General features: G+C 47.8%; 1 protein-coding gene across 2 annotated transcripts in view; it reads left to right on the top strand.

Annotated features, from left to right (window-relative positions):
- The window catches only part of Mamld1 (mastermind like domain containing 1), a 99,204-nt gene extending 86,276 nt beyond the window's left edge, over window positions 1-12,928 (top strand). Inside the window, exons 4-6 of one of the 2 annotated variants that reach the window (XM_013364350.4) lie at window positions 3,343-3,586; window positions 9,829-9,913; window positions 11,502-11,687. In XM_013364350.4, coding sequence (XP_013219804.2) covers window positions 3,343-3,586; window positions 9,829-9,869 — 285 coding nt within the window. In that variant the 3' untranslated portion in view covers window positions 9,870-9,913; window positions 11,502-11,687. Of the gene's footprint in view, window positions 1-3,342; window positions 3,587-9,828; window positions 9,914-11,501 lie in introns of both variants that reach the window. The other variant, XM_021735425.3, reaches the window with a different exon arrangement.
- Window positions 12,929-15,499: the final 2,571 nt, after the last annotated feature.

Below are 15,499 nucleotides of genomic sequence, written 5' to 3'. Positions count from 1 at the left end.
GGGGATTCAGAGATCTACCTGCTTCCTAAACTTTTACCAACCCCTATTACATTGGCCACCACCCCTTTCCACTTCACCTTCCATTTCCAGAGACAATCTGAGGCTTCTATTTCTGAGCTTGATGAAGATTCTGCCATAGAGATCAAGTTTCTTTTCAGCTTTCTGTTCTACCCACTGGTGATTTTGCTTCCATGGGGCAATGTCGTCAGTGAAGCCTGCTCTGTTGACATTTTTCTTTGGGGATGGGGCCTCACTGTGTTTCCCAGGATGGCCTCCAACTCCTGAGCTTTAGCAGTTCCTCTGTCTCAGTCTCCGTAGTAGCTGGAACTACAGGTATATGCCACCATGCCTAGCTAAGTGTATGTACTATATAGCTTCTTCTTAAATTATGGTGCTATCTCCTCTTCTACACTCCCTATCCTGGTGGGATTTTTTCTTTAAAAACAAGGCAAAATATAAACCTTTGCTGTAGTTCTAATGGGACTTTGAGAAGGAATGAATTAAAATGCATGCATTAAATCTGCTGTCTAAATCCGGAAGTCTCCAAAGGAAATCCTGCCACTCCCTTCCTTGGTTGCTAGAATGTGTCAGTTAGTTGTATGGCTTCTCAGGAACCCTAGGGCCTATCAGCAGTACTTACTGTACCCAGCAAGGTGGCACTTGGGGAACTTGAGGCTGGGAAAATTGGGGTAGGGAATATGCATAAGCCTAAGGGTTTTTCTTTGAACACTGCTTCATCTTCAACTACCTTTAGTGTTTGTGACTAAAAGCCTGGCTTTTTTGAAAGTCAGACCCAGGTTCAGCTTTTAGCTCTGTCACTTACCTATCATGTGACTTTGAGCTAGTTGCCATCAGAAAAGAAATGTCATTTGATCTTGACTCTGACCAAGTGAGAGCTTTATGGCTGATGGGCATGTTTTCTGCCTTTTATTTAATTAGAAAAGGAAACTACTTATCACATATCCTATAAGTGTATAACCAAAATAAAAGGTTGTTAAGAACATTGTAACTTCTAAAGGTTTCTAAACATAATTAACTTTGGTAAATCCATCTCTGTCTTTGGGACAGACACTCATAAGGCCTCGTATTTTCTTTATTCCATTTTTCTAAAACTGGGGATTGCATCGGTAGTGCCTGATCCCATCCTGCTTCACTTGAATGAGTGGCTCCAGGCCCACTCTTGATTGTTCCCACACTGTTGGGGCTTCTGCTGATGAACACTTCCATGTGCCATCTGCATTTTTTTCTGCGTGATGGACTACTGAGGCACTGCAAACTATGCTAATGCTGTTGGGGATCCTGTTTCTTGACCCATCACTAATATCTTGCAAGTACATGAAGCTACCAGAGATTCCTGAGCAAAAGCTTAAAAAGCTTTCAATCTCTCCAAATAAGCCCCATGCATTGCTTTTAGAATGTGTCATCATGGAGCAGGCAAGTCATCAGAACCTAAGAATATTTGTATATTGGGGTTTTAAAAACCAATACGGCTGTAAAATATTGTTCGGAATCATCAAGGAACTAGAAGTTCAGGAATAAAGGATTGTGAGTTGTAGAAAGCATGTTTCTGCACTTATTCCACCTAGATGACCTTGCCCCAAGGACAAATTGGAGCTTGATGAAATAAAGCTACACATGGCCAGTGAGCCCAGCTCTGTGCTAATGAATCATCCCAATGGGAGAGGACCTGAGTTCTCTATAGTTGGTATTAACACCATCAGAATGGCAAAGAAGTCTTTTTCACGAGTACATTGAGTTCACTTGCTAAGCCTAATTTGTGTTCTTTTTAGCTTTATTTTTGGCTTTGGGTAGAGTTGTTTTTGTTTTTGTTTTTTGTTTATTCATTTATTTTTGGATGAGAATGTGTCATCTCTAAAACTCTTCAGGTAGTTAGGTTGTCTTCTAATGCCTATTTTTAAATATTTATAACTTGCTCTTAAGTATTTGTGTGGAGCCTCTCCCTTGTAATACTTTGCCTGTGTTTTTCTTAATAGTACATTGAGACAATTTCTCCATTTCAAAACTTGCTTTCTATATACCATGTTCGTGCCTGAACGCGTATGTGTGGGTTTTGGACTGAGGCATACCTAGGTCTGCATCCTGCTCTACTTCTAGCTAGCTGTGTAACTTTGGGCAACATAGTTAACATCTCTGGGCCTCAGTGCCTTCATCCATATAGTAAGGACTGTAATTAGTCCCTACTTCAGAGACAACTGTTTATAAGAATTGAATAAGACCAAATATTGCAAGCACTTGGGTTAATCCTAGAGTATAGAAAATGCTCAGTAAATTTCATGGCAGTGGCAATTTTTATTGCTTTTTTTCAAATAATATATTGAAACATCTACTGGACTATCATGCATTGGAAAGACTTGCTCATAGTAGGTGCTTCGTAAGTGTTTAGCTTAGATGTGAGAGGTGTTTTTCTTTCCACTGGACTGTTTCTTGGACCCAGTTGATCACTTGCAGCTCAGTATTAAACATAGGAGAATGAAGATGCTGCTTCAGGGAAAAACAACGAGTTGTCATCATGCAGTCTTTGGCCCAGTCCTCTTGGACACCACTGCTGTTAAACACTTGGCTTGCTCGTCAGGGTGTAAAAGTCTGGCTCGTCCACTCATCTAAGTTTTGAAGCTTTTGCTGACATAGATATCAAGTAGAAGGTTATTTTAATTGCTTCTGCTGAAGGAATTGGGTCATACATTCAATGCTGGTGTCATGCCTCCCTTCTAAAGCTTAATGGAAAGGGAGCTTCTATCCATCCAATCCTGAAACCTTGAGGCCCTGGCACAGACAAGTTTGGGTTTTGACTGTTGGGAGGTGTACACTTGACTGGTTTCACACTCACCATTTGGTTTTTCAGACCCCGCAGCATGTCTACCTGCACAGAACTACAAACCAGTTGGAGTTGTGTGCTCTGTTGTGAGGGTGAGGGTGGGGCAGGGTGGGGAGGGGTTTGATCCATGAACCAGGTATCTGATGTAGCTTTATTCCAGCTTTCCACAAGATAGTAATTGCTCAAAATCCATGGATGGGCATTAAGTGGTCCAGAAGACCCCTAAAATTATATGTAAAATATGGATGCTCTGGGAAGGAAGGGGGAGACACTACGGGAGCATTTTCTGTGGTGAGAGACTATAGCCTTTAACTGATTCTCAAAGGAGTCTGTGACCCAAGACAAGCTAAGACCACAAAGCTATTTGGTTTTGCTTCCCCAAACCAGTTGGTGTATATAACCACAACACCCAAACCACCCAAGTAGGAGGTCAGAACAATGACAAAAATCAGTCGGAAACTTTTCCTAGTCAAGCAGCTGATGGATTGTTCAATCGGTTGTTGTAGACCCATGTAGACAAAGCCTGCAAGCTTGGGGAAGCCAGGCCCCCTCAGGTCAGCCTCGGGCGTCAGCCCCCATCCTGCCAGGCCCTGGGGAGTGAGTCCTTCCTGCCCGGCAGCTCCTTTGCTCATGAGCTGGCCAGAGTCACCTCCTCGTACAGCACCTCAGAGGCAGCGCCCTGGGGCGGCTGGGATCCGAAGGACTGGAGGCAGGTGCCTGCTCCACTACTGCCTAGCTGCGATGCCGCAGGTAAGTCACTTCTCCTCAAGCCTCGCTTTCCTCATCTGTCAACTGGGGCACAGCCACCCGCTCAGCCTGCCCGCCTGCCTCACGGGGTTATTTGGGAGGAACACAGGAGGTGACAGCTCTGAAGGCAACTCATAAAGCTCTGTATGCCTCTGAGGGATTTGTAGTCCTTTCTGGCCTTCCTTTTTCTCTAGCCCAAGCAAGCAGAATTCTCCAGGTATCTTGGCCTCACCTGCAGGGAAACAAATGGGGGATTGCCCAGGGTGCAGTTTCTCTCTCCCTCTTCTGGACACCTTCTGGCATTCCATTTCCTTTCCTGCCTGCCTGTCCCTGCTGCCAGACTGGGAGCCCAAGGGGAGTAGGGGTTGTACTTCTGTGCTTCCAAATCACCCTACCAGATGACTGCCTGTTTGATACCAAGTGGGGGCTCAGGAACCGCCTCTCCTGCCAGCAATCTGCTGTGGGTTCTGCACCGCATGGTATTCTCTGAACCCACTGAAGGCCTGGCAGTCCAGGAGGGAAGGGAGAAGGCATCCAAGCCAAGCCTATCCCAAGATGGCTGAGAGTTTGAATCAACCTCTAGAGTCTAGAAAGAATGGCTGGCTTACATGCCCCAAAGAGTCACATTAACAGTCATGACAGCAAGATGATGCATACCAGCTTTTGCAGAGAATTTCATTTGGATCTTGGAGTTGTTATTCTGGTGCATGAAATATCAATGTGCACAGGATGTCTGCCCTATCTGCAGAGAGAGAGCTGGAGACACGAGCATTTTCTAAGTGATAGTAATCAGAAGATGGCCATCAAGCTGAAAGGGCCTCCTGGGATTCTGGCCTTTAATGGAAATGCGGCTTTGGTACATCCAGCCTTGTTCTCTTTATCCTGCCTGCCCTGGCCTGGAAGAACAAGCAGTGCTTTCCGTTCAAGGGCTATTGATTTCTTTCTCCCTCAGAGTCACAGTACTCCTCAGCTGTTCGCTCTTCAGATGAAACCAGAAGAATATTGTCCAGCCCAAAGGTGCCAGGGAAACAAAATTAGCGAAAAAGGATATAGATGTCGTCCACTCGGAATGTCGCCATTTCTACCCTGCTCTATCCTGCCTTGCCCTGGCCTCAGAAGCCACAAATGAGAGGATCCCAGCTAGCATGCCTGGAGAGTTCCTTTACCTCACCTCATTATCTGTCTGCCCGAGTAGCAGAGGGCAGAGCACATGTGTGGCTCCAACATTTTCTCTAGGAATTTTAGAAGTTGGCCACACTGAGGGGGGTCCTCGGCACTTGTCACAATAGCCTGTGAGTTTGAGACAGAAATAACAAAGATTTTGTTTTCTCTGCCCAAGGATCATCCCAGCATTTGACAGGCTCCAAGTGGCCCTGGAACCACCAAGATGGAGGAGGACTCAGAATAATTTACACAGTCATAGGTCAAGTAGCAAAAAAGGACCTACATGGAGTTCAGCCATTTGCTTTTGATAGTATTTATTTTGTGAAGCCCCTGATGATAGCTTCCAACTGGTTGGGACCCAAGGGCTCTTTCTGTGGGAGAGAGTTCCACCTCCTACACCACTGTCCAAAGGGGCAAAAAATGACCCCAGAAGGCCAATGCTGCTGTAGGTTTTGCCAAGCATATGGAACTGTGTGTCAGGATCCAGTTCCCCCTCAGGGTCCCATGCCTTACCCAGGGATTCTGCCAGTACCTTCTACCACCATCCCTTCACCCTGGCATATTGTCTGTAGAACATTATCCTCTTTGACTGATTTACTTGGGTCTTGTCAGCCTCCCTGTCAACTGTAAGCTCCATAAGAGCGGAGATACACAGTGCCAACTCCATGCTGGAAACAGAACCTGGTCCATAGCAGACCTATGTTCATCAAATGACTGGCAGAGGGGCTGACTAGGCTGCCCTGTAAGCCCATCACGTACTTGCACAGTTAAGTCCAGAGACCCTAGAGTCATTGAGGCCTGTGTCCCTTTCATGACACTCTGGGCAGGGGAAGCCATGAAGCCAAGACCATACACAAGCACAGGTGTTAAGCAGGTTCCATCCCAAGTCATGGCCCCAGTGATACACAGGGAGAAGTGACCTGATAGGTACTCATCACTCCCTATCTTCTAGAGAAATTGAGTCACAGGCTCTGAGAGTTGAGGAACCTAGTAAACAATGAACACTTGCCTACTATTCATTGTAGGAAACCCCCACAGTTTCTGAAAGATGCTCAAGAAGAAATTTTTGCATAAGAGCACCCCAAACTGGGCTTCTGGCAGCTATATCTAAATTGTGTCTCTCTATGGGTCCTGGCTGGCCAGAGCCCATGGGTCTCAGGAGTGCCCATCCATGGGGGAGCATGGGACCCCTCAGAAATCAGATCTCAGTGATGTGGGAATCCCCATGCAGTATGTCATCCTCCTGTCATTTCAAAGGAAAAGTCCCAAGGGCCAGTGAGTTGTTGCCAATTCTTGCTTCAATAATCTACAAAAGAAGGTGCTCTTCCTTGTGGAGTAATAAACAAACCCACGCTAGAGCTCATTAGCCTATGGGACACATAGCTGAGTGCCTTTGCTGGCACAAGCAGTGTTCATTGGGGAGACCAGGTGGGGATTCCTTTATGAGGGAAAAATAATCTTTCTCCTCTCTTCCCTCTCCCCTTTTTTCTCCTCCCTCTTCTCTCTCTCTCTCTCTCTCTCTCTCTCTCTCTCTCTCTCTCTCTCTCTCCCTCCCTCCCTCCCTTCCTCCCTCCCTCCTGTTCTTCCACTTTTTTCCCTCTCACTCTTCCTCTTCCCTCCCTCTGTCAATCGACATGCTGTATTTCTCTGAATCAGAATGCTTTCCTCTAGGGGATCGTGGAGTGAGTGACTTCAATCTGAATCAGGCTGAAACTCAGGAACCCTTTGTGGGCACCTGTCTTTGTATATGATCCTACTGCCCTCTGACTCCCCCCAATTGGAGAGTTTCTTTTTCCGATTAGGTGGTTAAATTGTTATTAAGATCACTTTCCCTCTGCCCTGATGAGAAGGAAGCATCCAGGTGATTGTACTGGGGTGCACAGAAACATGAGCATGTGGTGGCTGCTGGGTGAAGCTGGTACAGTGCCCAGCCTAGTCTATTGGCAGGCACCGTACTGAGCTCAGTGGTGCCAGGAGGCAGTGGCAGCCTTTGGTTAGGCCTGGCCTTTTGCCTTTTGCTCCTGCTTGGCACACAAATTAAGGCATTAGCCCTTCTATGAGCCCCTAGAGACTGGTGGGGCTGTACAGCTTCCTGAGCATCAACATGAAGCTTCCTGAAAGGCAGCCCAGGACTTGTCTGTGAATTGGCTGAGTAGGGCTGAGAAGAGGTGAGACAGAGGAAGGGGGAGGCCTTAGTTCTCTGAGACTTCCTGCTGGCCCTAGCCCATCAGGATGGCCACTGTGGGAGAGGCACACAGGGCTCACTTATCAGTGTCCCGGGAACAATAGGATCAAGTGTATATGACAATCGCAGCCTTACAAAATTTAGTCCTTTGATGACTGTCTCCATAACTTTGCTTATAAAAAGCCACACGACCTGGGCCATCCTTTACAAGAGGGCAGAAAGTGAGTGTCCTGTCACTAAGCAGCAATTTTCAGCCACCATTTCCTCCTGGTCACTGAAACCATTTGTCATTTCCTGTTTTCTCCATTTTCCAACGATTCTAATTGTCAGTGTCAAAAGGCAACAACTGTTTTCTTGTGGCTTATCTTTGGAGCACATTGATTCAGAACAAAGGATCGGAGCCTCCCTCTGCAAAACAAAGGAAGCAGACTCCTTGGAAAGGCTGGAGAGAGTGCCCAGGCCCCCTCTGTCAGGGAGAAGAGGACTGGCAGTGTCTCTGGACACCCTAGCAGGGTGAAGAGCTGGTGGAAGACCCCAGCTTTCTGGGGGTCCCCACAGACACAGAGCTTCTACAGAGTAGCTGCCAGCACTACTGGCTGGGCAAGGGCACTGTTTGACCTTGGCAGTATGTATAGTTATGCAGCTGACCAGATTCCCCCCTTAAACTCTGGATGCTCTAGTATCCCCTTTGTCCCTATAATCCTAAACTTAGTGTAAAGCACTTTCTCATACAAAAGATGGTACAAGGGGAGCAGGGGCCTCCACTCTCTGAATCCTGCCCAGCTCAGGCTTTCCTTGTTTTCTGAGCTCCTGGGAAGACTTTCTCTGTACATCCTTCCCTTTGCACTTTTCTGCCCTCCCGTGCTTTTGCTTGGGTCACATTCTCTAACCTCCATCTGCACCGGTCCCTGTACTACTGTGATATTAGATAAAAGTGATGGGGCAGCCAGTGGGTATAGACTTTGAGTCTGCAGTTAGGAAGCATTGCATTTCCTTTCCATGTTGCTTTGGATAGTCATTTAACTTCTGTGAGCCTCCCATGTCACATCAGTAAGCTGGGGACTCTGGATGTATTCCAATTGTCCTCAGGCTGATCTAAGAATCAATGAGAAGAACATAAGTGAAAGGGCTGCCTTCAGAAATGCCCACCCACCCTGAGCATCTCAGGCACATCCAGAGGCTATGGCCTGGGGCAGTCATGCCTTCTGACCCCACTGAGCATTTTTTTCTGAGATGACAGGAAATAATGGGTGCGAAGTGCCCTAGACAATGATCACTCATAAAAGCTAACCTACCCCACCCCGCCCAACCAGTGCTTTAGCAGGAAGAGGGCAGATCCATGGGTCAGCCGAGAAACAGCCCTCTCCACCCACATCCCAGCAGCCCCTGCTGTGGGAGGAGACAAGAGCCAGGACAGGAAGCAGGCTAAGGATGGGATGGAAAAGCAAAGCCCAGGCTGGGGAAATCGCTCCTGGTGTAGTCTTCCCAGTGCCATGTGTTTGTCCTTTCTGCTTTGCCAGGAGCTGAAGCCAGGTACTGCTGCCAGGCCTGAGAGCTGGGCACATTCCAAAGTGCCATCCCTCTGCCCTGCCTACACCCACACCAGCCCCACTGAGTGCAGAGAGGGGCTGCCTGGGGAAGCCTATTGCTAGGAAAGCAGGCAGTGCCTAGGCAGCTCTTATTGCACAGTTGAGACCTCTGTCACATGGGGGGCACAGGTGAGAGAAAATGTTGGTTAGTGCACTCACAGGCAGGCTTCTGGAGAAAGGGAGAGAGACGGCAGCAGGTGAGCACAGGTTGAGCAGTGGACTGAAATCAGATGTGGGTCCCAGTCACCACCTTGCCCTGGCTGGCTGAGGGTCTTAGTGATTTGTGCCTTTTCCTGCCTTGGGCCTTCTTCTGATCCTCTCCCTGCCATGTTTTTCTCCTTTGTCTGTGAGCCTATCCCACACTGATTTGCTGGTTTTCATGCTCCTGGGTGGGCTTTCTCTGTACATCCTTCCCTTTGCACTTTTCTGCCCTCCCCTGCCTTTTCTTGGGTCACATCCTCAAACTTTCATCTGCCCCTGCCCCAACCCTAGTACAATGTGTTACTTGATAGAACGTAAGGGGCTTCACTGCAGCCCAAAAGCCTGACTCCTCCCTCACCCACTCAGCCAACTTTGAGAAGGAGACAGGAAGCTCCTCCCAATTGTCCGTGCTGCAGCCAATCAGGAAAGGAAGCGAAATTGGCAGTGTCTACCAACTCTTGGACTCAGTGTGTCCATGTGACCATTTGATCATTCAGCCTTCATGCTGGGACCACCCAGATAAACCTTGGTCCTTTCCCCATGACAGCCTTGCAGAGACTGGACACCCACCACCAAACAGGCCAGAATCTGCTCTGCCCAAGCCACTGTGTCCTTTGAATGCAACCAATTTGTCTGGGTGTCCTTGAAAATGGCATGGCCAGATTTCTATCCACACTGGGCATGTGTAGCCAACACAAAGTAGCATAGGACTGTCACCTCCGTCCTTCTACATACTCTGCTTCTATTAATGCAGCCTAATGTTACATTTGTTCTTTTGGTGACCACATCGCACTGCTGACCCATTCTGAACAGATAGACATTCAAACTGCCTCAGTCTTTTTCTCTGTGCACTGCTGCTGATTTCTGCCTCTTGCCCCATCCTATGCTGTTGCAGTTGGTTTTTTAACCCAGGCGCAGAATCCTACTTTTCTTTATACCTGTGGAACTTTGCTGTGGAGGGTGGGACATGCATGCAAGTGTGTGTTGGTGTGTTCACTCATGCTTTTGCTGCACCAAAGCCGAGTCCTAGGTCCCCAAGCAGTGATCCCAAGACTAACATTTCTCAGCAGCTATAATCTAATGTGTCTTTTTCATCTTCTGTTTAGCAAGAGAAACAGAGATCAGGTCTTATGGCAATAACCCCTAAACAGAGGAGCGTGTACATGGGCCAGCAGATGAGCCATTTTCAAGGTAAGTAGTTAAGGTCAGTTTTCCCAAAAGGACCTGCCAAGGGATGCATATGTAGGGGTGGGGCAGGATTTCACTTCTGAGTAAGCAGTTACCATCTGTGTTTCTGAAAAGCACTTGAGTGGTCTGTAAGTCAGTTAAGTAGAACATGAATTCTGACCCTGCCCATTCACTCCCCCATGCACATTCACACAGAGCTGGGCTGACCTTCCATTTCTAATGATTTCTAGGGCTACTGGCTCCCAGAGCCTCTACAGATAGCAGGAGCTCCCCCACCCCACCACCCACATGGCAACCGTGAATGTACTCCACATTTATTGGCTTAGGATATACCAGTTAACAAAAAGCTAGAAATGGTCCCACCTTTGTGGAATTTACAGGCTTCCAGGTAGAACTAAGTTAAGCAGTCTTTACAAACCAGTAAGGTGAGATTGGAGCAGGCCAAGCATACTCATGGGAACATTCTCCGACAAGTGGCAGTATCTTCGTTTTACCCAATGCCACCTCTACACCATTGATTCTCCAGCCTCATGCAAAAACCCTGTGCCTTTGAGCCTGATACCAGCCAACTTTGTGTCTGTCTGCCCAGGCTGGTGTGGCATGTTGGGCAGGCTTCAGCTACAGGGACAGAGCAGGTCAGTTTCAAGAAGGCTGAGGCTAGAGTATAAACTAGTTGAAAAACTTGGAGGTGCCACAGTAATAAAAGAACCTAGGCATGGTTACAAGAGAAAAATAGAATTAGTAATTATGATCATGGAGTGTAAGATGGGTAGTGTCCAAGGCTGGCATTCTAACTGCACTGTTTCTTGCTTAACCTTGGGCAAACCATGTGACTGACACGTGCCTCAGTTTCCACAGCTTCCACTGAACAAGAGTGCCAGTAGATGTCAGCCACAGCACAGTCAGGATGTATTCTGAAACTTAGGTACCTGGGATTCTACCTTCTGTCTTCTGCTCTGTCTCTTTCCACCCTGTCTCTCTCCAAAAATCAGGAAGCTCAGAAGGTGGCCTCCTAGATTTCGACCTTTAGAAAGGAAACTTACTGCAGATCAAGTCAACAAACACATGATCCTCAAATGTGAGGCTCAAGAGGCTATGGGGAGCACTCCTTCTTACCATGTTTGTTGGGTGGAGAGCTGAGGCAAGCTACATCTTCCCTAGTTTGAGGGCTGAGCCATCTTCCACAACCCACCACACTCCACCCCAACCCTTCCTTTCTTCTACAAAATATTCAGGACAAGCCCCTAAATACAGAGCACTGAGGGTAAGAGCAGACACAGCCCCTGGTCTCACGGAGATTCTTGTCTACTTGAAAAGGTGGGCAGCTGGTATTTCAATCCAGCATTATCTGCTTTGGGTGAGAGGTGTTTTGTGTACAGATATAGGAGTTATGGGAGGGCTTCACAGAATAACTGTGTCCAGGCTGAGGGCAGAGAAATGAGGGTTATTGAAAAGAGTCAGTGGGGACAGGGTTGCTTAGTCAGGGACATGAGGTGAGAAGTGACGGATGCTGGACCCATGGCCTGTCCAGTGGCCACAGTCCTTGCTGAGGATGCCTATGGAACTGATCCCCATGTCTCTCTTTCTGTAGCCGTCCAAGAACAAGTCACCTCCAAGTGTAGCCACACCAAGGCAAGCCCCCTGTCCAGCCAGCATATGATGTCATCCACACCTGGGCTCCTTCAGAACAATGAGAATCCAGGAATAATACAACCCACCAGACACCAGAGCCATGAGGGCATGAGCACGATCTCACCAACTCTGAAGAAGCAGCAAAGAATATTCAACTCCAGCCCCCAGTGTCCCACATCCTCACACTTGAACCAGAACCCCCAGGGCAATCTTGGCTCTGTCTGCCAGCATCCACAGAATCCCAAAATCACCCCTGTAGGAGTGCCCCTGCCCAGGTTCTGCTCCCACCCCCTGGACAGTCAGCACCTAAGTCCCCACCAGCTCAGACAGCCCAGCATGACAAGAATGCCCACTGTATTCAACAATGCTGCCTGGATGGTGGCGGCAGCAGCTATGACCACAGCAGTTTCGAGGGAACCTCCTCCAAGCCAGGGAGATGACAGCATGAAGCACCATTTTGATAGCAACTCAGTCTTTGCCAAGGTGCCCATGGGAGTGCCTCCGGTAGCCTCGGCATTTCCATCTCAGCAGCCGTTTGTGCCCCCTAATCAGGCTGCCCCAGGAGGCACACCTGACCAGAAGGTTAGTGATGCTCTGGCCAACCCCAGCTTCAGCCTGCTGGGGAACCAGAGCTTCCAGCAGAGCCCAGTACAGGTCCCTGTGCCTGTGCTGAACACTACCAAGTCCCTCCAGCAGGGCATGGCCACCATGGCTCCCATGAGTCCCACTCAGGGCATTGAGCCACCAAGCTATGTGGCTGCCGCCGCTGCTGCCGCTGCTGCCGCTGCTGCATCTGCCATCACTGCTAGCCAGTCCTTGGGTCCATTTGACAGAACAGGTAGCCTCCTTGAGCTGTCACCTGACAACCTTTTGCCCCAACTTCATCCCCAGTCTCCGCTAAATGGTCTGATTTCATCCCCTGATGATAGTGAGGTGGATTTCATTGAAGCTCTCTTGAAAGGCTCTAGCGAGGGCCCAGATGAAGACTGGGTGTGCAATTTGAGGCTGATCGATGACATTTTGGAACAGCAAGCTGCAGTCCAAAATGCCACAGCCCAGAATGCCGACCAACTCACCAAGGGTACTGGGGAGCTTTAGATCAGAGCAGGATGCCCATAGAAACCCCCATGTTGATGTCACTCAAAGAAGTGGCCAGAATCCACATCAAGTTCACAACTGGCCCCAGACAGTCACACTTGGCTCCTCATTAGTGGTGTCAGCCCAGCCTGTCCCTCTCTCTACCAGAAACAATGGAAAGCTGGTGATTTTTCAAGCTACTTGTATATATTTAAAAAATTTTGTAAATGGTTTTCCTAAACACGAATGACAGAAGTATTTATACTTGGTTTTGTGACTTTGTAAATAAAGTGACGGCTTTTGTTTCAATAGAGTTGTGTTTATTATGCCTTGTTTTGTGTTTATTATACATTTTATACAAATATGCAGACTGTGTTGTCCACTGCAGTGACACCTTGTTAAGCCAGGTGACTGAGTTGCTGTGGTTTTGATGCAATGAGAGATGTGGATGTGATCAGTGGGTGTTGTACAAACTGACAAATGCTGAATAGAAAAACCACGTGGTCATTGATTTCCATATTCACTAAAAATTCTGTTGCCTGCCAGGTGTGACTGTTAATCTCATTGCAGACTTCTTCATCCCTGCTAGCTCCTCCCTAATGAGCATCTACAGCAGAAGCTATTTTATTGTTAAGTGCCCCCTGAGACATTGCAGGTAAGCTAGATGTCCTTTAGATTTGGGAGAGGTGCAAAGAGCTGAGCTCTGTGTGAGCTGTCCACCTCGAGGCACTAGAACATTCCCCTCTTTCCGTCATTCAGACCTCAGAGAAAACCCCCACTTCCTGCTGCTTCAGTGCACCCTCACAGTGGGAAGGTGAGCCCATCCTGCTTTCAAGCCTGCTTTCAAGTCTTTCCGCATTCGTCTTGGTGTAAGGCTCTGTGGTTTGGGGTGAAGAGTCTATAAACATTAATAGTTGATTTGGAGTTTGTCTTTGATGGTTTCTATCTGCAATTATTGTCATGTATATTTAAGTGTCTGTTATAAAAAAAATCCACACGCACTGTCCTGTAAACTTTTCTCAGTGTCCAGATTTTGTGTAATGACATTTTAATTGCCACCTCGTATTTTGCCTCTACATCAAAATCTGGCATCTATTTTGAGCCAGTGTGTTTTTTCTGTTCTGTAATAAACAGCCAGGAGAAAAGTGCCTCTATGTTTTCATTTTCCAGGGAGCATTCAGTGCCTACAAACCCAAGTCAGCTGAGCCTGCTAGTGTCTCTGGTTCTCAGAGGTGGTTTGATGTCTTGTGCATCAGAAAGCTGTTGCCATGAGGGCACAGGGGTAACTAGCTGGGTAGAACACATTACAGTGATTGACCAGTGTAGCATAGAAGCATAGCATTTTCAATCCCAACTCCTCATTTTACAGGAGAGGAACAGGGTTGCGTGGCTACTCAGGTAATTCCACAGTGGGGACAGAGGATGGGTGGGAGACTCCCTCTGAGAATCCAGACCCACCTCCATCCTCCTGCCCTTACTAAAGATCACACTTGCCCTTCTTTGTTCAGACACTGCCACCCTTGAAAATGGACCAAGAGTGGATCCTGACAGAATTGAGCACATGACTATGTCAACTTGCTATCTGGGTATGACCCCTGGAATCTGAGGAGATAAAGCAAGTGTGAAGCAAAGAAGAGCAGTGCAGGCCTAACTTTAGGGCTCCTTCAGCTCCACTCATGGAAGGGGCACCCATAGAGAGTGACTGGCAGACTCAGAAACTCAAAGGTCAATGTGTTCTCTCATATGGGGAAGCTAGAGTGAAATAAAGGAAAGGGGAGGGAAGCATGGGACAACATAAAGATAAAAAGAAGATCAATATGTGGAAGAAGGAGATGGAGAGGTGGAGTGGAGAGACAGGTAAGGGGAGGCAATGCAGAATGAATTCTTGGGAAATCATGTTATGTTCATATATAAATATACAGCAGGGAACCTTACCTTTATGCATACATAGAAAGAATCAATTAAATATAAAGTAAAAAGTGAGCTAAAGTAAGCTGAGTAGAGGAAGGAGAATAGGAGAGGGGAGGGAGGATGGGTAGGAAAAAAAGGGTCATGAACTGACATTGAATACCTTGCACAAATGAATTTGTCTGGATGAACCCCACTACTATGTGTAACTATAAAGCTCTAATAAAATTATTTTTTAAACAGTGGCTGGGCAGGGAGGTGACTTTGAGTTGGGTGACATGTCAGCTACATAGGAAAATGTACCCATACTTTGAAAAGAAAGCCACAAGACCCTGGTGACAGACAGGCAGTTGAGCACCCCTGCAGCACGTAGCAAGAATGGTCCTCTTGCCTCCCTCTCCCATGGCTCTGGTCCAAAGCCTGGGCTAAATGCAGCCCTGCTCATTCTGAGAGGAGCCAGGAGAGCTGGGGCTGGTGGGGCAAAGGGAGGCTAATTGGTGCAGGTAGAAGGTCAAAGTTGGCTTGCCTCCAGGTCCAGGATGTCAGTGGAAGGAGAGGCATTACTTGGATTTGCTCCACCTTCAGAGGAGCTCTGGTCCCTGAAGTTCTAGCCCAGTTCCCTTAAATCCTGACCAGCTGGCCAATCCCAGCATCCCAGGAAGCCCTCCAGTCCCCCCACCTTCCCCTCCTCTCCCCATCCACATGTGCATCCAGAGGCTTGGTTAAGGGTGGTGGGTTTTCCTTAAACTGCTGCAGAAACAACAGGGACTCCTATGTGCTTCACCTGTGGGCCACCAACATCACAGCAAGAAAGTGTCTTCTACAGAGATTCATCTGATTTGGGCATCTTCTGAAGGGGACCCTAATAAGATGCCTCTCCCACCAGGTGGCCAGAACTAAGCCAGTAGGTGGCAAGCATTCACAAATGGAGCCACATCTGTCCAAAGGTGGGGAGGAAGCTAGTTGGGACAC

Source organism: Ictidomys tridecemlineatus, chromosome X (assembly GCF_052094955.1).
Source record: "Ictidomys tridecemlineatus isolate mIctTri1 chromosome X, mIctTri1.hap1, whole genome shotgun sequence".
NCBI lineage: Eukaryota > Metazoa > Chordata > Mammalia > Rodentia > Sciuridae > Ictidomys > Ictidomys tridecemlineatus.
This window is presented reverse-complemented; position numbering and strand designations above follow the sequence as displayed.